Source organism: Geotrypetes seraphini, chromosome 1 (assembly GCF_902459505.1).
Source record: "Geotrypetes seraphini chromosome 1, aGeoSer1.1, whole genome shotgun sequence".
NCBI classification, from domain to species: Eukaryota; Metazoa; Chordata; class Amphibia; order Gymnophiona; family Dermophiidae; genus Geotrypetes; species Geotrypetes seraphini.
Genome location: NC_047084.1, coordinates 123,067,910 through 123,092,802, shown reverse-complemented (window position 1 = coordinate 123,092,802; position 24,893 = coordinate 123,067,910). Strand labels below are relative to the sequence as shown.

General features: G+C 41.7%; 1 protein-coding gene and 1 long non-coding RNA gene across 4 annotated transcripts in view; one reads left to right on the top strand and one right to left on the bottom strand.

The window, feature by feature from the left end:
* The window catches only part of LOC117357288, a 101,895-nt gene that overhangs the window by 52,562 nt on the left and 24,440 nt on the right, over window positions 1–24,893 (top strand). The window lies entirely within an intron of this gene.
* Window positions 1–24,893, bottom strand: part of ARHGEF39 (Rho guanine nucleotide exchange factor 39) — a 127,451-nt gene that overhangs the window by 78,461 nt on the left and 24,097 nt on the right. For 2 of the 3 annotated variants that reach the window (XR_004538779.1, XM_033937591.1), the window contains exons 1-2: window positions 17,003–17,078; window positions 1,216–1,361 (exon numbers count right to left, since the gene is read on the bottom strand). Coding sequence is in view for 2 of the 3 variants with exons in the window: in XM_033937591.1 (XP_033793482.1) it covers window positions 1,216–1,320 (105 nt within the window). In the remaining variant the exon portion in view is untranslated. Of the gene's footprint in view, window positions 1–1,215; window positions 1,362–17,002; window positions 17,079–24,893 lie in introns of those variants that run through there. The other variant, XM_033937598.1, reaches the window with a different exon arrangement.

The following is a 24,893-nucleotide window of genomic DNA, read 5'->3' as shown; positions in this document are numbered from 1 at the left end:
AGTACATTAGATTTATTAGTGTTTAGAGCGAGCCTATTTGTATCTAACCAAGTGTGAATTTTCTCTAATTTCGCATTAATTTCTGAGGTATTTGATGGATTATCGATATCAATAGGGTGCAAGAGTTGGATGTCGTCAGCGTAAGCGAAGACATTGAAACCAATAGATTGGCATAACGTTAATAAAGGTGCAAGAAATATATTAAATAAAAGAGGAGACAGTATGGAACCTTGTGGGACGCCATTAACAGTAGAAGAAACATTAGAAGTAGAGTTATTGAAGCAAACTGAGGAGGAGCGATCTGAAAAATAAGATTGAAACCAAGAGAGCACTTGGTCAGTAACTCCTATTGATTGAAGTCTGTGTAGTAATAATACGTGATCGATGGTGTCGAAGGCTGATGAGAGGTCTAATGAGATTAACAGAACAGATTGATGATGATCTAGAAAATAATGAATTATTGTGGACATGCCTATTAATGAATGTTCAGTTGAGTGGTGTTGCCTAAAACCTGTTTGGTTTGGGTGAAGAATGTTTGTTTTTTCGATGAAGTCAGAGATTTGATTAAAAACTATCTTCTCAGTTTCCTTTCCAAGCTAGGGAGAACGAGAGGGCACTCTCTAAAGTTAAAAGGGGATAGATTCCGTACAAATGTAAGGAAGTTCTTCTTCACCCAGAGAATGGTGGAGAACTGGAATGCTCTCCCGGAGTCTGTTATAAGGGAAAACACCCTCCATGGATTCAAACAAGGTTGGACAAGTTCCTGCTGAACCAGAATAAACACAGGTAGGGCTGGTCTCAGTTAGGGCATTGGTCTTTGACCTGGGGGCCACCACGGGAGCGGACTGCTGGGCATGATGGACCACTGGTCTGACCCAATAGCAGCAATTCTTATGTTCATTGCCGTCCTTAAAAAAACTATCATACATCATAAGCATCTTTAAAAATAAAGGTTTTTAAACAGCTTTCAAATTTATCGAAGGATGCAATTTCTCTTATGTGATTTGGTGCCGAATTCCAGATTGTATGCGCCGTAACAGAAAAAATACTAGTACGCATAGTGTTAATGTATCGTAGTGATGGGATAGACAGTAAGTTTTGATTTGAGGAACATAAAGTATGACGGGTGATGTCAGGACTCTGAGCATGGCAGGATTTGGATCCTGATCACTCTGGTTCTCACTCCTCCAGTCATGGAGGGAGGCTCTCTCTTACCATGCTCATCCCATCAAGTAGTTCTACATATTTTTGCTCTGTTTCCACCAGTTCTTTAGCTGTGCGGCTGCGTTTGCGCTCCCAGCGTGCTCTCTGCTCTTCCATGCTACTGCTGCTAGTTGCTTACTTCTGGTGACCCTTCACATCTGTTGGGGAGAAGAAACATTGAATACATCACATTTTGAGGTCAAGTACATCAGGTTCACCACACCAAGTATAAAGATGGACAGTTTGTCATTCCTAACATCAAGATTCAACAAGGCACATTTAAAGGAGATTCCCTGTCACCACTCTTGTTTAATATGGCACTAAATCCATTGAGTAATTTTATTAACTCTTTGGGCTACATTAGTCTTAATTCTAAAGATGGTAACATCACACTATTACACTGGTCAACAAGCATTTTGCTACTGGAGTTCTGTCACCTGTATCTTAATAAGGGCCACATGCCGACTGTAAATCTGAAAACATGTTTGTCTATCACATCCTGTTTTTAAGGTATGCATCAGTTTGTGTTTATATCATTTTCATCAATAACGCTACCATGAAGCATTGGTATTGTAATAATAAACCAGTTGAGTACGTGGCCAGCAAAACCTATCTAGACAGCTGAGTAGGATGTCGTGGTCCACCAGTTCGAAGGTGCTGCCAAGGTCGAATTGGAGTATTAATGCCTGTTTCCCTGAGCTGAGTAGTTGAGCGATGTGATCTATGATGGAGGCTAGGGCTGTTTCGGTGCCGTGATGTGAGCAAAATCCTGATTGGTATTTGTGAAGTATTGAGAATTTATCTAAGTAGTTCATGAGGGCAGTGTTGATCAGACCTTCCATCAATTTGGTGAAGAAGGGGATGTTGGCTACTGGTCTGTAGTTGGATGTTGTTGATATGGGTTCTTTGCGGTTCTTAACAATGGGTGAGATGAGGATGTGGCAAAGGTGGGTTGGGAATTTGCCGTTTGCCATTAGATGATAGATCCAGTTAAAGAGCATGGCCTTGAAGGGGGAGGGGGCTGCTCTCATGATTGTGGGTGGGCAATTGGCTAGGCGGCAGAAGGTTTTGGCGTATTTATTATAGAGCTTGAGAAATAGGAAACAGTTAGGAGGCTCAAAGTGGAACCAGTTCCTGTCTACTGGGATTGAATCAGAGTGGCTCCGGTTCATGTCTGTCGGGATTGAGTTAAAGTGTGTGGGTGTGGTTGTTGGGGAGTTGCTGGATGGTGTATTTTGGAAGGAGGTTCTGAGATTGAGAATTTTTGACTTGAAGTAAAGTGTGAAGTTCTCAGTGATTGGTAGTTGTGTGGAGGAGGATCTTGTGTGGCGTTCAATTTCAAGTAGTGAGTTGATTAATCTGAAAAGTTCTTTGCTGTTCGTTGTGGGGGATCCTATTTTGTTGGAGTAGATGGCATGTCATTTTTTCTTAGTGATTCTTTCGAGTTGGAGTGCTTTTCTTTTAAGTGCGGTTAGTTCCATGTCGTACCACCCGTCTATTATGTATTGTTTTTTGCCTTTCTTTAGTGGAGCGATTTTTTCTAGGATCTGATTGCTGAGGGTGATCCAGTTGGTGTTGAAATCTATTTCTGTTTGGGTTGGATAGTAGGTCGAATAGAGACCAGAATTCTGTAGGGTTAAGGGAGGGTCTGAAGGTTGCTGTTGGGTCATCCTTTCTATGTTTTGTAGATGTGTGAGGGTGTGGGTTGCTCCTTAGTATTTGAAAGTTGGCCCTCAGGTGGTCCAACCAGATGGTGTCTGTCCAGGTTACATCTGTTAGGCTGATGAATGAGGGTCTTTAGATGAGAAGTTTCTGTAACACAATATTGCATTTTAGGACAGCTCATCTATCACATATACCAGTAATTTGAAAGTTTATACTAAAAAGTGATTGTGCTGCTTTATCTACCTGTGAATTTTTATATTTTGTTTGGTTTTGTCTAAGATATTATAATTATTATGAACAAAGTTATGTTAACCATCCTGATAATTTCTGTTATGGTGGCGGACAATTTACTGCACAAGATCAGTGAAAGAATCTGTCCAGCAGGCTTCAAAGTGCATACAAGGATTAGTTTGGCTGTAAAGTTGGCAACCAAGATAAAGCGTGGGTACCTCTTATGTGCTGCACTGTTAACACAGTGGCTGAATGGGAAACGGAAGAAGATGCCTTTCGCTGTACCTAAGGTATGGCGTGAACTAACAAATCATCACTGACTGTTATTTTTGTATGACAAAAATTGCTGGACTCACAAAGGAATAAATCAAAAATTGTGTATCCTGATTGCCCGTCAGCAATTAAACCCATTCCTCATGACTCGGAGAATCCAGTTCCAATTCCTCCTTCCACATTTGCAGCACAATGTGCCAAAAGTTCAGATGAAGAATGTGCCTCTGCTGCTGTGGAGGAATTGTATGAACCTGAAGTGGATGAAAAACAACCTCATCTGCTAACTCAAGATCTTAATGATCTGGTTAGAGACTTGTCACTGTCTAAGGAGAAAGCAGAATTGTTGGGTTCAAGGCTGAAGCAATGGAATCTTTTAAGGCAGGACACCAAAATATCTTTTTTCTGTGATCATCACACCATCCTGGTTTCCTTTTACCAAATGGAAGGAAATATTTGTTTCTGTACTGATATTAATGGTCTCATGCGCGAACTGGGATATGAACATGTTTCTGATGAATGGAGACTATTCATTGATTCAAGCAAAGCAAGCCTTAAAGCAGTACTTTTACATAATGGAAACCAGAAGACATCTATTCCTGTTGCTCATGCAGTTGGGTTGAAGGAAACGTATGAGTCGATAGAGACACTTTTAAAACTCACACGCTAAGCAGATCACCAGTGGAACCTCTGTGGTGATCTCAAAGTTGTATTACTCCCTCTGGGGCAGCAACTGGGGTACACCAAATACATGTGCTTCTTGTGTCTTTGGAACAGTCATGATGATGCCAACCACTACAGACAGAAACAATGGCTAAACCAAGATGAATCTGTACTTGGCAGATACAATGTGAAGCACCTGCCATTAGTACATTGTGAGAAAATCTGTCTTCCAGCACTTCACATGAAACTGGGTCTGCTGAAAAATTCTGTCATGGTGAAGGACAGAAATAGCAATGCATTTCAGCACCTAAGAAGTACATTTGAGGAAAGTGAAGCCAAAATCAAAGGTATTTTTGTTGGACCCAAAATCCGTGATCTGATCCTTGATGATGAGTTCAAACAAAAGCTGAACCCAGCTGAATTAGCAGTTTGGGAAGTTAAAAGGGGATAGATTCCGTACAAACGTAAGGAAGTTCTTCTTCACCCAGAGTGTGGTAGAAAACTGGAATGCTCTTCCAGAGGCTGTTATAGGGGAAAACACCCTCCAGGAATTCAAGACAAAGTTAGATAAGTTCCTGCTGAACTATAACATACACAGGTAGGGCTAGACTCAGGGCACTGGTCTTTGACCAAAGGGCTACTGCGTGAGCGCTGGGCACGATGGACCACTGGTCTGACCCAGCAGTAGCAATTCTTATGTTCAGAGAATTATGCTGAGCTTGAGAACATGCTGACAGCATATCAGCTAATGGGTGCCAGAATGTCACTTAAAATGCACTTCTTATATTCTCATCTCTACTTCTTCCAACCCAATCTTGGTGATGTCAGTGATGAGCATGGGGAAAAATTTCATCAAGATATCAAGGTGATGGAAAGCAGATATCAGGGAAAGTTCAATCCCAGTATGATGGGAGAATATTGTTGGTTCTTGCATAGAGAAACAAATGTACAGTACAACAACAAACAACAGTAAAAACAAGTGTCTCAAACATTTCTGAACATGCTGACATCACTGTACTGAGCAAATAGAGAGATACACAATCTACCAAGAGCAGCTAAATTGTGCCATTGTCAACACAATATCCTCGCCAAACGCAGAAATATTAACCATCTCACTAACCGCAAAATCAATACCAGCCTCGCTAACCATCACTCTATTTTACATCCCTCCAAAAAAAATGGTCCCTGACCAAAGAGGACTTCGCGGAATCCCTTCTAACTAACTCCTTAACAAGCCCCTACAATCTACTATGTGGGGACATAAACATCCATCTTGAGCAAACAGATCAACCAGAAATATCGGACCTATGGACACTGCTCACCCAACTAGGTTTCGCCAAACAACCCCCTATCAAAACCCACCAAAGAGGTCACCAACTAGACCTAGTAACTTTCTCCTCCAAGGAACAGGCCAGCCCCACATTCTATTGGAAACAAGGCACTTGGTCTGATTCTCTCTGGTCAGATCACCATCTATACACCTTCACAATAGGATGCCAACTCAAACCCCCCAAAAACCACAAAACTAGAATCACCAAAACACACTCTACCAGAGGAAAGATTGACCCAGTGGATTTCTGGTCCCGTTTCGAAACAAACACCAACCAAACCGTAGAAACTGAGTAACTCATGACCGCCTGGACCGAGGAGAGCACAAATATACTAAACGAGATTGCCCCCATCAAGACACGCAGAATAAGAAATACAAACCAAGAAGGCTGGTTCGATCCAGAACTGCTACTATTAAAGAAGGATCTCATAAAAGCAGAAAGACTATGGCGGAAATCAGGAACCCAAGAACACAGACTGGCATGGAGGAAAAAACTAAATAATTACAAAAACCTCACTAAGGAAAAAAGAAAAAATTTCTACTCCCTCAAAATCGGCAACATTAAGACCAACAGTACTAACCTATTTAAATTGGTCAGTGACCTATACAACATCGATACCATCACAAACATCCATGAAGAATCCACTCCAACTGCCAACTCCCTGGCAGACTTCTTCAACAACAAGATTCAAACATTAAGATCAACTTTACCTACTAGGACCAATTCCCTCGAACAATTCCCCATTCTCCCAGACACGGACACATCTTACTCAGACCCTGACCCAGGATCCAGAACAAACCTTAGCTGGACACAATTCTCACCAATTGACTGGCAAACCTTTAACACTTACTACAACAAATACACCCACTCCTTCTGTAAATTGGACACATGCCCCCCAAACATCATGAAAACCGCCCCGAGCCACTTCAAAGCAAACATGATGACATGGATCAATTCCCTTCTATCCACAGGAAACTTCCCGCCAGAGCAAGGTCACATCATGATTACCCCTATTATTAAAAATGCAAAAGAATCACCAAATTCCCCATCCAACTACAGACCGATCGCAAGCATCCCCCTATTCACCAAAATAGTAGAAGGGGTGGTAAATGCTGAACTCTCCTCATACCTAGATAAATTCAACATCCTAAGCGACTATCAATCAGGCTTTCGCACAGACCACAGCACTGAAACCATCATAGCCACCCTTCTTGACCACCTCCACACACTCTTTAGCCAAGGCTCTAGTGCCTTGATCATACAACTAGACCTAAGCAGTGCCTTTGACCTAGTCGACCACACCATTCTCCTGGATTGTCTGACACACATAGGCATCTCTGATCAGGTCCTCAACTGGTTTCAGGGGTTCCTAAAAAATAGATCCTACAAAGTACTCCAGAACAACTCTTTCTCGTACAGCTGGGACAACACCTGCGGGGTCCCGCAGGGCTCCCCACTATCCCCCACTCTGTTCAACATCTACCTGGCCTCCCTAGGCAACCTCCTACTGACCCTCAAGCTCAAATTTTTCATCTATGCAGACGACATCACAATACTCATCCCTTTTACCTGTCTCTCACCAGAACTACTCGATTACATTACAAACATCCTCAACCAGATTGAACTCTGGATGCTAGCATTCAGGCTGAAACTAAACTCCGACAAAACAAAATTCTTCCTTGCCACCCCCAACGACAAAATCAAGGATACCACAATTCAACTGAAAGGAAGGACTTTCCCGCTCGAAAACACAGTAAAAATTCTAGGAGTCACGCTCGATAAAAATTTATCCTTAGAAACTCACACCGACCTCATCGTCAGGAAATGCTTCTCGGTACTCTGGAAACTATGCACCATAAAAAAATACTTCAACAACAACGCATTCAACCTACTAGTGCAATCTGCCATTCTCAGTATACTGGACTACTGTAATATTATCTACCTGAACTCCACAAAGAAAACTACCAGGAGACTAAAACTGATCCAAAACACCGCCGTTCGTCTCATCTATGGCCTAAAGAAATGGGAACATATCACCCCTTTCTATCACCAACTTCACTGGCTGCCTTTCGAATCCAGAGTACTCTTCAAATTCGCATGCTTCTGCTACAAATCGGTAAATGGCCTCTCGCCAAGTTACATAAACCCCCTCTTTAACCTTTACTGCACCAGCAAAAAATCCCGCAGAATTCAACTGTTCGCCTACCCCTCGCTAAAGCTTTGTCATCTCAATAGATTCCTAGACAAAACCTTTGCCTTCCTAGCAGCCAAGATGAACCCATGGCTCACCCAAATGATACTTGAGGCCCCCACTTACCTCGGTTTCAGAAAAACACTCAAAACTTACCTATTCAACAAACAAGACCCGTAACCGCCCCCCTTCCAGCATTACTGGGCTCCTAAACGCTCTCTTCCCTCTCTTCCACCCTCTCCCTTCTGCATCAGCCAAGTTCAGCTAAATGTGTTGTTGATCTAATAAATTGTTGTAAATCGGCATGTCAATGCGGATCCTAATGTAATTGTTGTGAACCGCCTAGAACTCGAAGGGTATGGGGGTATATAAGAATAAAATTATTATTATTATTATTTCCCAAAATAAAGAGAGAAAATCAAGGAATGAGCAGGAGAAACTCTGTAAAATCCCGGGGAAAGAGAAATGCATTTCTTCCTATACTGGGCAAATAGAGATCAGAGATACACATTTCCCCAAATAAAGAGAGAAAATCAAGGAATGGGCAGGAGAAACTGTAAAATTCCAAGGAAAGAGGAGAAAGAGACATGCCTTTGCTGCTATCCTGAGCAAATAGAGAGATACACATTTCCCCAAATAAAGAGAGAAAATCAAGGAATGAGCAGGAGAAACTGTAAAATCCCAGGGAAAGAGAAATGCATTTCTTCCTGTACTGGGCAAATAAAGAGAGATCAGAGATACACATTTCCCCAAATAAAGAGAGAAAATCAAGGAATGAGCAGGAGAAACTGTAAAATCCCAGGGAAAGAGAAATGCATTTCTTCCTGTACTGGGCAAATAGAGATCAGAGATACACATTTACCCAAATAAAGAGATAAAATCAAGGAATGGGCAGGAGAAACTCTGTAAAATCCCAGGGAAAGAGAAATGCATTTCTTCCTGTACTGGGCAAATAGAGATCAGAGATACACATTTACCCAAATAAAGAGATAAAATCAAGGAATGGGTAGGAGAAACTGTAAAATTCCAAGGAAAGAGGAGAAAGAGACATGCCTTTGCTGCTATCCTGAGCAAATAGAGAGATACACATTTCCCAAAATAAAGAGAGAAAATCAAGGAATGAGCAGGAGAAACTGTAAAATCCTGGGGAAAGAGAAATGCATTTCTTCCTGTACTGGGCAAATAAAGAGAGATCAGAGATACACATTTCCCCAAATAAAGAGATAAAATCAAGGAATGAGCAGGAGAAACTGTAAAATCCTGGGGAAAGAGAAATGCATTTCTTCCTATACTGGGCAAATAGAGATCAGAGATACACATTTACCCAAATAAAGAGATAAAATCAAGGAATGGGCAGGAGAAACTGTAAAATTCCAAGGAAAGAGGAGAAAGAGACATGCCTTTGCTGCTATCCTGAGCAAATAGAGAGATACACATTTCCCCAAATAAAGAGAGAAAATCAAGGAATGGGCAGGAGAAACTGTAAAATCCTGGGGAAAGAGAAATGCATTTCTTCCTATACTGGGCAAATAGAGATCAGAGATACACATTTACCCAAATAAAGAGATAAAATCAAGGAATGGGCAGGAGAAACTGTAAAATTCCAAGGAAAGAGGAGAAAGAGACATGCCTTTGCTGATATCCTGAGCAAATAGAGAGATACACATTTCCCCAAATAAAGAGAGAAAATCAAGGAATGGGCAGGAGAAACTGTAAAATCCTGGGGAAAGAGAAATGCATTTCTTCCTGTACTGGGCAAATAAAGAGAGATCAGAGATACACATTTCCCCAAATAAAGAGAGAAAATCAAGGAATGAGCAGGAGAAACTGTAAAATTCCAAGGAAAGAGGAGAAAGAGACATGCCTTTGCTGATATCCTGAGCAAATAGAGAGATACACATTTCCCCAAATAAAGAGAGAAAATCAAGGAATGGGCAGGAGAAACTGTAAAATCCTGGGGAAAGAGAAATGCATTTCTTCCTGTACTGGGCAAATAAAGAGAGATCAGAGATACACATTTCCCCAAATAAAGAGAGAAAATCAAGGAATGAGCAGGAGAAACTGTAAAATTCCAAGGAAAGAGGAGAAAGAGACATGCCTTTGCTGATATCCTGAGCAAATAGAGAGATACACATTTCCCCAAATAAAGAGAGAAAATCAAGGAATGGGCAGGAGAAACTCTGTAAAATTCCAAGGAAAGAGGAGAAAGAGACATGCCTTTGCTGCTATCCTGAGCAAATAGAGAGATACACATTTCCCCAAATAAAGAGAGAAAATCAAGGAATGGGCAGGAGAAACTCTGTAAAATTCCAAGGAAAGAGGAGAAAGAGACATGCCTTTGCTGCTATCCTGAGCAAATAGAGAGATACACATTTCCCCAAATAAAGAGAGAAAATCAAGGAATGAGCAGGAGAAACTGTAAAATCCCAGGGAAAGAGAAATGCATTTCTTCCTGTACTGGGCAAATAAAGAGAGATCAGAGATACACATTTCCCCAAATAAAGAGAGAAAATCAAGGAATGGGCAGGAGAAACTCTGTAAAATTCCAAGGAAAGAGGAGAAAGAGACATGCCTTTGCTGCTATCCTGAGCAAATAGAGAGATACACATTTCCCCAAATAAAGAGAGAAAATCAAGGAATGAGCAGGAGAAACTGTAAAACCCTGGGGAAAGAGAAATGCATTTCTTCCTGTACTGGGCAAATAAAGAGAGATCAGAGATACACATTTCCCCAAATAAAGAGAGAAAATCAAGGAATGAGCAGGAGAAACTGTAAAATCCCAGGGAAAGAGAAATGCATTTCTTCCTGTACTGGGCAAATAGAGATCAGAGATACACATTTACCCAAATAAAGAGATAAAATCAAGGAATGGGCAGGAGAAACTCTGTAAAATCCCAGGGAAAGAGAAATGCATTTCTTCCTGTACTGGGCAAATAGAGATCAGAGATACACATTTACCCAAATAAAGAGATAAAATCAAGGAATGGGTAGGAGAAACTGTAAAATTCCAAGGAAAGAGGAGAAAGAGACATGCCTTTGCTGCTATCCTGAGCAAATAGAGAGATACACATTTCCCAAAATAAAGAGAGAAAATCAAGGAATGAGCAGGAGAAACTGTAAAATCCTGGGGAAAGAGAAATGCATTTCTTCCTGTACTGGGCAAATAAAGAGAGATCAGAGATACACATTTCCCCAAATAAAGAGATAAAATCAAGGAATGAGCAGGAGAAACTGTAAAATCCTGGGGAAAGAGAAATGCATTTCTTCCTATACTGGGCAAATAGAGATCAGAGATACACATTTACCCAAATAAAGAGATAAAATCAAGGAATGGGCAGGAGAAACTGTAAAATTCCAAGGAAAGAGGAGAAAGAGACATGCCTTTGCTGATATCCTGAGCAAATAGAGAGATACACATTTCCCCAAATAAAGAGAGAAAATCAAGGAATGGGCAGGAGAAACTGTAAAATCCTGGGGAAAGAGAAATGCATTTCTTCCTGTACTGGGCAAATAAAGAGAGATCAGAGATACACATTTCCCCAAATAAAGAGAGAAAATCAAGGAATGAGCAGGAGAAACTGAAAAATTCCAAGGAAAGAGGAGAAAGAGACATGCCTTTGCTGATATCCTGAGCAAATAGAGAGATACACATTTCCCCAAATAAAGAGAGAAAATCAAGGAATGGGCAGGAGAAACTCTGTAAAATTCCAAGGAAAGAGGAGAAAGAGACATGCCTTTGCTGCTATCCTGAGCAAATAGAGAGATACACATTTCCCCAAATAAAGAGAGAAAATCAAGGAATGGGCAGGAGAAACTCTGTAAAATTCCAAGGAAAGAGGAGAAAGAGACATGCCTTTGCTGCTATCCTGAGCAAATAGAGAGATACACATTTCCCCAAATAAAGAGAGAAAATCAAGGAATGAGCAGGAGAAACTGTAAAACCCTGGGGAAAGAGAAATGCATTTCTTCCTGTACTGGGCAAATAAAGAGAGATCAGAGATACACATTTCCCCAAATAAAGAGAGAAAATCAAGGAATGAGCAGGAGAAACTGTAAAATCCCGGGGAAAGAGAAATGCATTTCTTCCTGTACTGGGCAAATAAAGAGAGATCAGAGATACACATTTCCCCAAATAAAGAGAGAAAATCAAGGAATGAGCAGGAGAAAACTGTAAAATCCTGGGGAAAGAGAAATGCATTTCTTCCTATACTGGGCAAATAGAGATCAGAGATACACATTTACCCAAATAAAGAGATAAAATCAAGGAATGGGCAGGAGAAACTGTAAAATCCTGGGGAAAGAGAAATGCATTTCTTCCTATACTGGGCAAATAGAGATCAGAGATACACATTTACCCAAATAAAGAGATAAAATCAAGGAATGGGCAGGAGAAACTGTAAAATTCCAAGGAAAGAGGAGAAAGAGACATGCCTTTGCTGATATCCTGAGCAAATAGAGAGATACACATTTCCCCAAATAAAGAGAGAAAATCAAGGAATGGGCAGGAGAAACTGTAAAATCCTGGGGAAAGAGAAATGCATTTCTTCCTGTACTGGGCAAATAAAGAGAGATCAGAGATACACATTTCCCCAAATAAAGAGAGAAAATCAAGGAATGAGCAGGAGAAACTGTAAAATTCCAAGGAAAGAGGAGAAAGAGACATGCCTTTGCTGATATCCTGAGCAAATAGAGAGATACACATTTCCCCAAATAAAGAGAGAAAATCAAGGAATGGGCAGGAGAAACTCTGTAAAATTCCAAGGAAAGAGGAGAAAGAGACATGCCTTTGCTGCTATCCTGAGCAAATAGAGAGATACACATTTCCCAAAATAAAGAGAGAAAATCAAGGAATGAGCAGGAGAAACTGTAAAATCCTGGGGAAAGAGAAATGCATTTCTTCCTGTACTGGGCAAATAAAGAGAGATCAGAGATACACATTTCCCCAAATAAAGAGAGAAAATCAAGGAATGAGCAGGAGAAACTGTAAAATCCTGGGGAAAGAGAAATGCATTTCTTCCTATACTGGGCAAATAGAGATCAGAGATACACATTTACCCAAATAAAGAGATAAAATCAAGGAATGGGCAGGAGAAACTGTAAAATTCCAAGGAAAGAGGAGAAAGAGACATGCCTTTGCTGCTATCCTGAGCAAATAGAGAGATACACATTTCCCCAAATAAAGAGAGAAAATCAAGGAATGGGCAGGAGAAACTGTAAAACCCTGGGGAAAGAGAAATGCATTTCTTCCTGTACTGGGCAAATAAAGAGAGATCAGAGATACACATTTCCCCAAATAAAGAGATAAAATCAAGGAATGAGCAGGAGAAACTGTAAAATCCCGGGGAAAGAGAAATGCATTTCTTCCTGTACTGGGCAAATAAAGAGAGATCAGAGATACACATTTCCCCAAATAAAGAGAGAAAATCAAGGAATGAGCAGGAGAAACTGTAAAATCCTGGGGAAAGAGAAATGCATTTCTTCCTATACTGGGCAAATAGAGATCAGAGATACACATTTACCCAAATAAAGAGATAAAATCAAGGAATGGGCAGGAGAAACTGTAAAATTCCAAGGAAAGAGGAGAAAGAGACATGCCTTTGCTGCTATCCTGAGCAAATAGAGAGATACACATTTCCCCAAATAAAGAGAGAAAATCAAGGAATGGGCAGGAGAAACTGTAAAATCCCAGGGAAAGAGAAATGCATTTCTTCCTGTACTGGGCAAATAAAGAGAGATCAGAGATACACATTTCCCCAAATAAAGAGAGAAAATCAAGGAATGGGCAGGAGAAACTCTGTAAAATTCCAAGGAAAGAGGAGAAAGAGACATGCCTTTGCTGCTATCCTGAGCAAATAGAGAGATACACATTTCCCCAAATAAAGAGAGAAAATCAAGGAATGAGCAGGAGAAACTGTAAAACCCTGGGGAAAGAGAAATGCATTTCTTCCTGTACTGGGCAAATAAAGAGAGATCAGAGATACACATTTCCCCAAATAAAGAGAGAAAATCAAGGAATGAGCAGGAGAAACTGTAAAATCCCGGGGAAAGAGAAATGCATTTCTTCCTGTACTGGGCAAATAAAGAGAGATCAGAGATACACATTTACCCAAATAAAGAGAGAAAATCAAGGAATGGGCAGGAGAAACTCTGTAAAATTCCAAGGAAAGAGGAGAAAGAGACATGCCTTTGCTGCTATCCTGAGCAAATAGAGAGATACACATTTCCCCAAATAAAGAGAGAAAATCAAGGAATGGGCAGGAGAAACTGTAAAATCCCAGGGAAAGAGAAATGCATTTCTTCCTGTACTGGGCAAATAAAGAGAGATCAGAGATACACATTTCCCCAAATAAAGAGAGAAAATCAAGGAATGGGCAGGAGAAACTCTGTAAAATTCCAAGGAAAGAGGAGAAAGAGACATGCCTTTGCTGCTATCCTGAGCAAATAGAGAGATACACATTTCCCCAAATAAAGAGAGAAAATCAAGGAATGGGCAGGAGAAACTGTAAAATCCCAGGGAAAGAGAAATGCATTTCTTCCTGTACTGGGCAAATAAAGAGAGATCAGAGATACACATTTCCCCAAATAAAGAGATAAAATCAAGGAATGAGCAGGAGAAACTGTAAAATCCCGGGGAAAGAGAAATGCATTTCTTCCTGTACTGGGCAAATAAAGAGAGATCAGAGATACACATTTCCCCAAATAAAGAGAGAAAATCAAGGAATGAGCAGGAGAAACTGTAAAATCCCAGGGAAAGAGAAATGCATTTCTTCCTGTACTGGGCAAATAGAGATCAGAGATACACATTTACCCAAATAAAGAGATAAAATCAAGGAATGGGCAGGAGAAACTCTGTAAAATCCCAGGGAAAGAGAAATGCATTTCTTCCTGTACTGGGCAAATAGAGATCAGAGATACACATTTACCCAAATAAAGAGATAAAATCAAGGAATGGGTAGGAGAAACTGTAAAATTCCAAGGAAAGAGGAGAAAGAGACATGCCTTTGCTGCTATCCTGAGCAAATAGAGAGATACACATTTCCCAAAATAAAGAGAGAAAATCAAGGAATGAGCAGGAGAAACTGTAAAATCCTGGGGAAAGAGAAATGCATTTCTTCCTGTACTGGGCAAATAAAGAGAGATCAGAGATACACATTTCCCCAAATAAAGAGATAAAATCAAGGAATGAGCAGGAGAAACTGTAAAATCCTGGGGAAAGAGAAATGCATTTCTTCCTATACTGGGCAAATAGAGATCAGAGATACACATTTACCCAAATAAAGAGATAAAATCAAGGAATGGGCAGGAGAAACTGTAAAATTCCAAGGAAAGAGGAGAAAGAGACATGCCTTTGCTGCTATCCTGAGCAAATAGAGAGATACACATTTCCCCAAATAAAGAGAGAAAATCAAGGAATGGGCAGGAGAAACTGTAAAACCCTGGGGAAAGAGAAATGCATTTCTTCCTGTACTGGGCAAATAAAGAGAGATCAGAGATACACATTTCCCCAAATAAAGAGATAAAATCAAGGAATGAGCAGGAGAAACTGTAAAATCCCGGGGAAAGAGAAATGCATTTCTTCCTGTACTGGGCAAATAAAGAGAGATCAGAGATACACATTTCCCCAAATAAAGAGAGAAAATCAAGGAATGAGCAGGAGAAACTGTAAAATCCTGGGGAAAGAGAAATGCATTTCTTCCTATACTGGGCAAATAGAGATCAGAGATACACATTTACCCAAATAAAGAGATAAAATCAAGGAATGGGCAGGAGAAACTGTAAAATTCCAAGGAAAGAGGAGAAAGAGACATGCCTTTGCTGCTATCCTGAGCAAATAGAGAGATACACATTTCCCCAAATATAGAGAGAAAATCAAGGAATGGGCAGGAGAAACTGTAAAATCCCAGGGAAAGAGAAATGCATTTCTTCCTGTACTGGGCAAATAAAGAGAGATCAGAGATACACATTTCCCCAAATAAAGAGAGAAAATCAAGGAATGGGCAGGAGAAACTCTGTAAAATTCCAAGGAAAGAGGAGAAAGAGACATGCCTTTGCTGCTATCCTGAGCAAATAGAGAGATACACATTTCCCCAAATAAAGAGAGAAAATCAAGGAATGAGCAGGAGAAACTGTAAAACCCTGGGGAAAGAGAAATGCATTTCTTCCTGTACTGGGCAAATAAAGAGAGATCAGAGATACACATTTCCCCAAATAAAGAGATAAAATCAAGGAATGGGCAGGAGAAACTCTGTAAAATTCCAAGGAAAGAGGAGAAAGAGACATGCCTTTGCTGCTGTACTGAGCAAATAGAGAGATACACATTTCCCAAAATAAAGAGAGAAAATCAAGGAATGAGCAGGAGAAACTGTAAAATCCTGAGGAAAGAGAAATGCATTTCTTCCTGTTCTGGGCAAATAAAGAGAGATCAGAGATACACATTTCCCCAAATAAAGAGATAAAATCAAGGAATGGGCAGGAGAAACTCTGTAAAATTCCAAGGAAAGAGGAGAAAGAGACATTCCTTTGCTGATATCCTGAGCAAATAGAGAGATACACATTTCCCCAAATAAAGAGATAAAATCAAGGAATGGGCAGGAGAAACTGTAAAATCCCAGGGAAAGAGAAATGCATTTCTTCCTGTACTGGGCAAATAAAGAGAGATCAGAGATACACATTTCCCCAAATAAAGAGATAAAATCAAGGAATGAGCAGGAGAAACTGTAAAATCCCGGGGAAAGAGAAATGCATTTCTTCCTGTACTGGGCAAATAAAGAGAGATCAGAGATACACATTTCCCCAAATAAAGAGAGAAAATCAAGGAATGAGCAGGAGAAACTGTAAAATCCCAGGGAAAGAGAAATGCATTTCTTCCTGTACTGGGCAAATAAAGAGAGATCAGAGATACACATTTCCCCAAATAAAGAGATAAAATCAAGGAATGAGCAGGAGAAACTGTAAAATCCCGGGGAAAGAGAAATGCATTTCTTCCTGTACTGGGCAAATAAAGAGAGATCAGAGATACACATTTCCCCAAATAAAGAGAGAAAATCAAGGAATGGGCAGGAGAAACTCTGTAAAATTCCAAGGAAAGAGGAGAAAGAGACATGCCTTTGCTGCTATCCTGAGCAAATAGAGAGATACACATTTCCCCAAATAAAGAGAGAAAATCAAGGAATGAGCAGGATAAACTGTAAAATCCTGCGGAAAGAGAAATGCATTTCTTCCTGTACTGGGCAAACACAAAGAGTTCAGAGCTGCACAAAGCAAATCAAAGATTAAGCAGGAAGAATTGGAGGTAGCAAATGTGTTGCATCCTGTCCTCTGGCGAGTAATGCCACCTGAGCAGGGAAAGCCAAAGCAGCTTTTGTCCTGTTTATAAAATGCAAAAAGGCGGACTACGAGTGCCGGTCTCTCTCCCTCTCTGCAATTGCCTTTGAAGTTAACTCTGTACCTGCAGCCTCAGCTTCCAGAACAAGCTCGAGCCTGTGGCAGCTCTGACCCGGAAATGTGCAACTTTCAAATCTTAGAGCCAAGGGCTGAGAGAAGGACCTGCGCCCCTGTCAGACTGCACCTGTTGCCCTGCAGCACCCTCTGCCCTGGAGGGCAGGAATTGCAGGGCACCAGAGCCAGCCCACAGCCCTGCCCCAGCCCAGTCCAAATTCTACGACCTTGAAGAAGTGCCAGCCCTTGCCATCTGCAGCAACTTCCAAGATCTACAAATGGTTTCTCTGTACTTATTGCACGCTGTCATTAAGTCAGACCTCCTTTGCACCACCTCCATTCATTCATCTCTCACTATTTCTATACAGAAATATTTGCTCAGATTACTCCTGAATCTTCCCTTTTCACCTTTATCCTATGCCCATTGTTCCAGAACTTTCTTTCAGTTGAATGACTTTCTCCTCCTATGCATTTATATCACTGAGGTATTTAAATGGCTCTATCTCATCTTTCTTCCAGAGTATACTGTACATATTCAGTTAAGTCAGTCCTTATAAGCTTTATGATAAGGACCACTGGTCCATCTCTGTCCTGTTTATATAAATTTACCAGACATCCCCAATTTTAGACCCTTGTCTTCCTAGCTGACTTCCTTGTCTCCAATTTTAGTAATAGAGACAGAGATAAAATGTGGACCACAAAAGGGAGGTAAACGTCTCAAACTTTCCTTCACATTTCCTTATTGTTTGCTTCAGTGTCAGTATAAAATAAACAAAGTCTTCCACTGCAGAACCTCTGCCCAAGTATACCAAACATCTGTCAGATCCTGCCTCCATGATAACAGAAAGAGTTTCTCAGGGAGACAGGGCACAACAGGGACTCACATCATGCATGAATAGAGACTCTCTGTCATGTCCCTGTTCTTTTTTATATGCTAACACCAAGAAGGATCTGCAAAGGAAGGTTTCAGAACTGGAGCAGGGAAGAAGAGAGAGAATGAAAGATACTGGTCTAGAAGGGGGAGAGGAGAGATAGGGTCAGATGGTGGACTGGACGATTAGAGATAACAGATTGAGATGGTTGTTGTAGAGGGAGAAGGGGTGGAGAGAAAAATGGAGATGGTTGGAAAGGGAAGAGGTGGAGAGAGATGAAGATCTAATCTAATCTAAGATTTGTGGATCGCCCTATGTCCATAAAGGTTCAAGGTGATGTACAATTACACAAGATGGCTGAACTGGAAGCATAAAAGAGAGAGTGGTGGAGATGGGTGGATGAGGAAGGGTGGAGAAACATGAAGATGGCTGGATAGAGTGGATGAGACATGGAGATGGCTGAGCTGGAAGGAGGGAGGAAAATGGTGCAGGTGCTGGACTGGATCAGAGATGACAGAGAGGTGGAGATGGCTGGACAGGAAGGAGTAGAAAGAGAGATGGAGATGGCTGGATGGATGGAAAGAGAGTGGAAAGAAGGATAGAAATGGCTGAACAGGAAGGACCGAGGAAAGAGAGGTGGAGAGGGTTGAACTGGATGGGGAGGGGAGAGATGGGCATGACTGGAAGAGGAGAAGAGATGGAGATGCTGAACTGGGAGGGAAAGGAGAGATGGATATCTAGACTGGCAAGGAAGATGAGTGGGTTAGAAATACTGAACTGGAAGAGAGAAGTGAAAGCTGGAGATGCTAAGCCATAGGAGAGTGGGATGAGAAGGAGAAAAGAAGGTTGCTGGTCTGGGTGGGGAGACAGGGGAAAGTGAGAATGTTTCAGGAGGGAGAGAGAGTGAAAAGGAGAAAGAGAATACCAAGGAAATATGGAAGAGCATAACATAACATAATAGCAGATTTCTAGACCGCGTAGCTATGAGTTCAATGTGGTTAACAAAAGATTATGCTATGAAAAAATACAGGAATAATATAATATACAGAAATCTAATTGATCAGAAATTTTGAAAAAATAAAACTTTTGAACAGTTTTCTAAAATGCTCATAAGACGTGGTAGATCTAATTAATAATAGACGGAAATCTTTTCATAGTAAGCTGCTTGGTAGGAAAGACAATGCCCATGATGTTTCTTACTTTTACAGCACTTGACTAAAGGGAACATAAATAGGTCATGAGATTTTCTACTATTTTTTTGCGCCACAATAACAAATCTGTTGGCAAGAGCATGACAGTGGAAGAAAGGAAGAAGAGCAGGAAGGATTTAAAAAGGGGCTACCTCTTTTAAGTTATCGGCCTTTGTGGATGATATTTTTAGTACATCTTACAGATCCTTTGCCTTCTTTTGACAGCCTTACTGGACTTGATAAAAGAATATGGTGAATATGCAGGGTTTCGCTTAAATGTGGATAAATCGGAGGCATTAGCATCCTCTGCGGCAGTTCAGGCCCTATGGGGGAATGGATTTCCGTTGACATGGGCGCCTGGGCAGTTTGTGTATTTGGGGACTTTGATGACTATGCAGGTTCCCCGTTTGTATCGTCTTAATGTGGATAAGCTTCAGCAATAGACAGAGCTCTTGCTGGAGACATGGAGGGCATTGCCCCTTTCTCTGATGGGGCGCATTTGTTTGGTTAAGATGTTCATCTTTCCCAAATGGCTGTATGTTTTGCAGACTCTGCCGTTGTGCTTGCTAAAGAAAAATTTACGCATTCTTTATAAAAGGGTTACTCGTTTTTGTTGGGCAGCTAAGAAACCTAAATTGAAGGTGTCTCAGTTGTTGGGGAATTGGCATAGGGGAGGATTAGGATTACCAGATGTGCAGATTTATAATTATGCGTGTCTGCTTCGTCATTTGGGAGATTGGGTGAATATGACTAGCAATTATACCCCTCTTCTGATGGACCGGGAGTTTTTTGCTCCCTATGATGTGTTTGCATTACTGCATAGTTCTTGGAAGGTGCTGCCCCCTTCTATCAGATCCAGTGTATTATTTAGTGCATTGCAAGCGGCTTGGTGTTGGCTTGTGCATGCCTTGGGAGGAGATCCAATGGTCACTGATCTCTTGCCCTTGCGGGGAAACCCGGCCTTTCCTCCGGGAAAGGAATCAAGAGAATATCTATCCTGGAGTGCGAAAGGAGTTACAAGTTTAGAACATATTTGGGGGGGATGATGGGGAGCTGTTGACATATGCAGATTTACTAGCTAAGGTGGGGGAGACCTGGGGAGCGCAGTTTGCATGTCATCAAGAGGTGGCAATAAATGCCTGTACCTTGGTGTGGTATACAGACCCCCAAGACAACTGGAAGACATGGACACAGAATTAATTGAAGACATAGAGAATATCACTCTACGGGGCGACACTGTACTGCTAGGGGACTTCAACATGCCTGATGCAGACTGGAACACATTTTCAGCAACCACCAGTGGCAGCAAGAGGCTTTTGACCTCCATAAATGGTGCACAACTAAAACAGATGGTAACGGAGCCCACTAGGGCCCAGGCGATCCTTGACCTGGTACTCACCAACGGGGAAAGCGTCTCAGAGGTCTCGGTAGGGGATACGCTAGCCTCCAGCGACCATAACATGGTATGGTTCAACCTTAGGAAAGGATTCCCTAAATCAATCACAAAAACAAAGGTACTTAATTTCCGGGACACCGACTTCACACGCATGGGAGATTTCGTCCATCAGACGCTGCAGGACCAAGCAGAGACCGGTAATGTGGAAGCTATGTGGTCGTACCTGAAATCATCAATACACGAAGCTACTAATCGCTACATAAAATCGGTAGACAAACGGCAAAGAAACAATAAACCCCAATGGTTCACTGAGGAGATCTCGCACTTCATTAAGGAGAAGAAAACAGCATTTCCTACAAACGTACGCAGAGAAGGGAAACTAAAGTAGAATATAAAACCAGGATTGCAGTGGTCAAAACAGCAGTTAGGGAGGCCAAACTTCGAGTGGAAGAAACTTTGGCAAAAAACATTAAAAAAGGGGACAAGTCTTTCTTCAGGTATATTAGTGATAGGAAAAGGAACACAGACGGCATAGTACGCCTTAGAAGACCGGACAGAAACTACGCGGTGGCGGATTCCGAAAAAGCCAAAATACTAAATGAATATTTCTGCTCAGTCTTCACCTGTGAGGCACCGGGACATGGACCACAGTTGAAGGCAAAACAAATTGCGGTAGACCCGTTTCAGAATTTTGAGTTCACACCTGAAGATGTCTACAGCGAGCTGACAAGGCTCAAGGAGAACAAGGCCATGGGACCAGACAATTTACACCCAAGAGTGCTTAGAGAATTGAGAGATGTTCTGGCGGAACCGTTGGCCGTGCTCTTCAATCTCTCACTAAGCATGGGGAAAGTTCCATTAGACTGGAAAACAGCCAACGTCGTTCCTCTGCATAAAAAGGGTTGCAAGGCTGCGGCTGCGAACTATAGACCGGTGAGTCTCAATTCAATAGTGTGTAAACTCATGGAAACACTAATTAAGCATAAATTAGATATGATCTTGAATGAGGGGAATCTCCGGGACCCCAGTCAACATGGATTCACCGAGGGTAGATCCTGCCAGTCCAATCTTATCAGCTTCTTTGACTAGGTAACAAGAAGGCTGGACTCGGGAGAGTCCTTAGACGTCGTATACCTTGACTTCAGCAAAGCTTTTGACAGCGTCCCACACCGCAGACTGCTGAACAAGATGGAATCGATGGGGTTAGGAGTAACACTAACTACATGGGTTAAAGATTGGCTAAGTGGCAGACTTCAGAGGGTGATGGTTAACGGTACCCTCTCTAAAACGTCGGAAGTGACCAAAGGAGTGCCGCAGGGCTCAGTCCTGGGTCCACTTCTCTTCAACATATTCATTAGGGATTTGACTCAAGGGCTTCAAGGTAAGGTAACCTTATTCGCTGATGATGCCAAACTATGCAATATCGTAAACGGCTACAATATACAGGATACTATGGAACAGGACCTCCGTACTTTAGAAAGTTGGTCCTCTATCTGGCAGGTGGGCTTCAACGCCAAGAAATGTAAGGTCATGCATCTCGGAAATGGAAATCCATGCAGAAATTACACCTTGAATGGAGAAATTTTGACCAAGACTATGGCAGAACGAGACTTGGGAGTGTTTCCAAGTTTCCAAGTTTATTAGTTTTTAATATCCCGACCATAAAAACAAATATCTGGCCGGTTAACAATATAATTTAAAAGAGGGAGTAAAAAGGGAAGAATGGATAAAATATTTAAGTGAGACATAAATGACGATACCAGACAGACTTGACTGTGAGGATAGTAAGGAAGGAGGGGAAAAAGTTACATTTAATAAGAAGAAAAGGGAAGAATGGGTAGGGAAAAAACATGAAGGTGAGGGCATATTGTAGTAGTAATTGCTTGCAAGAGGAGAAAAAATAGAAATAAAAGAGAAGAGAGTGAAGATAGATAGTAGGAAATCTAGGTTAGGTTAAAAGCGTCATGAAATAAGAAAGTCTTTAGACAAGATTTAAATTTAACAAGTTGTTGTTCGTCGCGGAGGTATTGTGGCAAGGAGTTCCATAATGTAGTGTTCATCAGTGCAGACATGAAGACTGCCAATCAAGTGGAGAAGGCTTCATCTAAGGCAAGGCAGATATTGGGTTGTATCAAGAGAAGTTTCGTCAACAGAAAGCCTGAGGTCATGATGCCATTGTACAGAGCCATGGTGAGACCTCATCTAGAATACTGTGTGCAATTCTAGAGGCCACATTACCGTAAAGATGTGCTCAGAATTGAGTCGGTTCAGCGGATGGCCACCAGGATGGTCTCGGGGCTAAAAGGTCTCTCGTACGAAGAAAGACTGAACAAATTGCAGCTCAATACTCTCGAGGAGCGTAGGGAGAGGGGAGACATGATTGAGACATTTAAGTACATCACGGGACGGGTCAAGGTGGAAGATGATATCTTTCTTCTCAAAGGACCCTCGAACACAAGAGGACATCCGCTCAAACTCAGGGGAGGGAAGTTTCGTGGAGACGTCAGGAAGTACTTCTTCACGGAATGAGTGATAGAGCATTGGAACAAGCTTCCAGTACAGGTGATCGAGGCCCGCAATATCCCAGACTTCAAGAATAAATGGGATACCCATGTGGGATCACTGCGAGGGTCATACCAATGAATAGGGTCGCTAGGATATTGACTTAATAGAGCAGGTCAGTAGAGTTAAGGGGGCCAGTAGAATTATAAGGGTGGGTCAATGGTGTGGGCAGACTTGATGGGCTGTAGCCCTTATCTGCCGTCATCTTTCTTTGTTTCAAGTAAAACACTATATGAGATCCCTCGACAGAGCACAATTGAGTTTGACTTGGGGGCCAGGCTGCGGGAGTTGTTTGCTCAAGAGGAGGGGACGTTTCTTACGGTCTCTAGCATTTATGCTAGTTTTCAAGATTTACAACCTGCCAGGGACTACCAGAGCATCAAGGGTAAATGGGAAAAGGAATTGCAGATTAATCTGGGACATTGGGATGTAGCCTCTACTTTGAGGGTGACACTTGGGATGACTCCATGTGCTTGGTTGTAGGAAACGAATTATAGGGTGACCTTACGTGCTTATTACACTCGTACACAGATGTTTTATAGTAGAGGTCTTCCTATGCCACTATGTCATAAATGTGGGACGGGAGGTCATACTTTGGGACATGCCTTTTGGTTCTGCCCCATTATTCAGCGCATCTGGAGGCGTTTAATCTCTTATATGTCAGGGTTAATTGGAAGAGTCTTACGCAGTACCCCGGACCACTTTGTCTTGGATTTGCCAGAGGCTTTTGGCCATTTACCTAGGGGGCATCAAGCTTTGTGTAGGAAGATGAGTTTACTGGCCGGGAAATGTATTCTTCAGTGCTGGACGGTTCCGGACCCTCCGGCATATTGGCATTGGCAGAACCAATTGCATCAGTTGGTCATTTAGGAGGCGCGAGATGTCGGAGGGTCTAGGAAACGAAAGATGTTGTTTTTGAATATATGGGAGCCTTATCTGCAAGTCTTACATCCTAAGGGCCGCAGTGTGGTTTTAAGATGGGTGTCTTAATTTGTTAGTTAGTTGGGTTGGGAGAGTAATGGTGAGTACTGGTGGGACGGGGTGGGGAGTATCATTGGGGGGAGGAGAGGGGGGTTTGAGGAGGGGAAATGGGGTGTATTGAAGGTTGTGGCAATTAGTCAAAGATAGGATAAGTGGCTCAGGTGGGGGGAAGGGGTAGTGTGACATTTTTGGGGCTTTGGAGTGCCTTTCCACCCTCATTAATCTCATTTGCCCTATGTAGAGAAGGAAGGGGAAGGAGTTTGGTTGATGTCACTCTTTTATTGTATATGCTTGTTATATTATTGTATATGATGCATTATTATTTGTACTGTGCACCTTTGGGGTGCGCTGGTGTTGTATTTGCTGTGTTTACATCAATACAAATTGTTTGAACCTAAAAAGGGGTAAATATCAAGGGAAAGGGATAGAAACTTACACAAAATGAAGGAGATAGACTTAGAGATAAGGACAGGTTGTTCACCCTCTCCAAGGTAGGGAGAACAAGAGGGAACTCTCTAAAGTTGAAAGGGGATAGATTCTGTACAAACGTAAGGAAGTTTTTCTTCACCCAGAGAGTGGTAGAAAGCTGGAACGCTCTTCCAGAGGCTGATATAGGGGAAAACACCCTCCAAGGATTCAAGACAAAGTGAGACAAGTTCCTGCTGAAAAAGAATGTGCACTGATAGGGCTAGTCTCAGTTAGGGTGCTGGTCTTTGACCAGAGGGCCGCCGCGTGAGCGGACTGCTAGGCATGATGGACTGCTGGTCTGACCCAGCAGTGGCAATTTTTATGTTCTTATGTAAATGTCCACTGGTGAAGGAAAGAGGAAAAGAAGGAAAACAGAACAGAAAAAGTAGAAAGATGAGAGAGAAAACTAATAGGAACATATAAGAAAGAGAT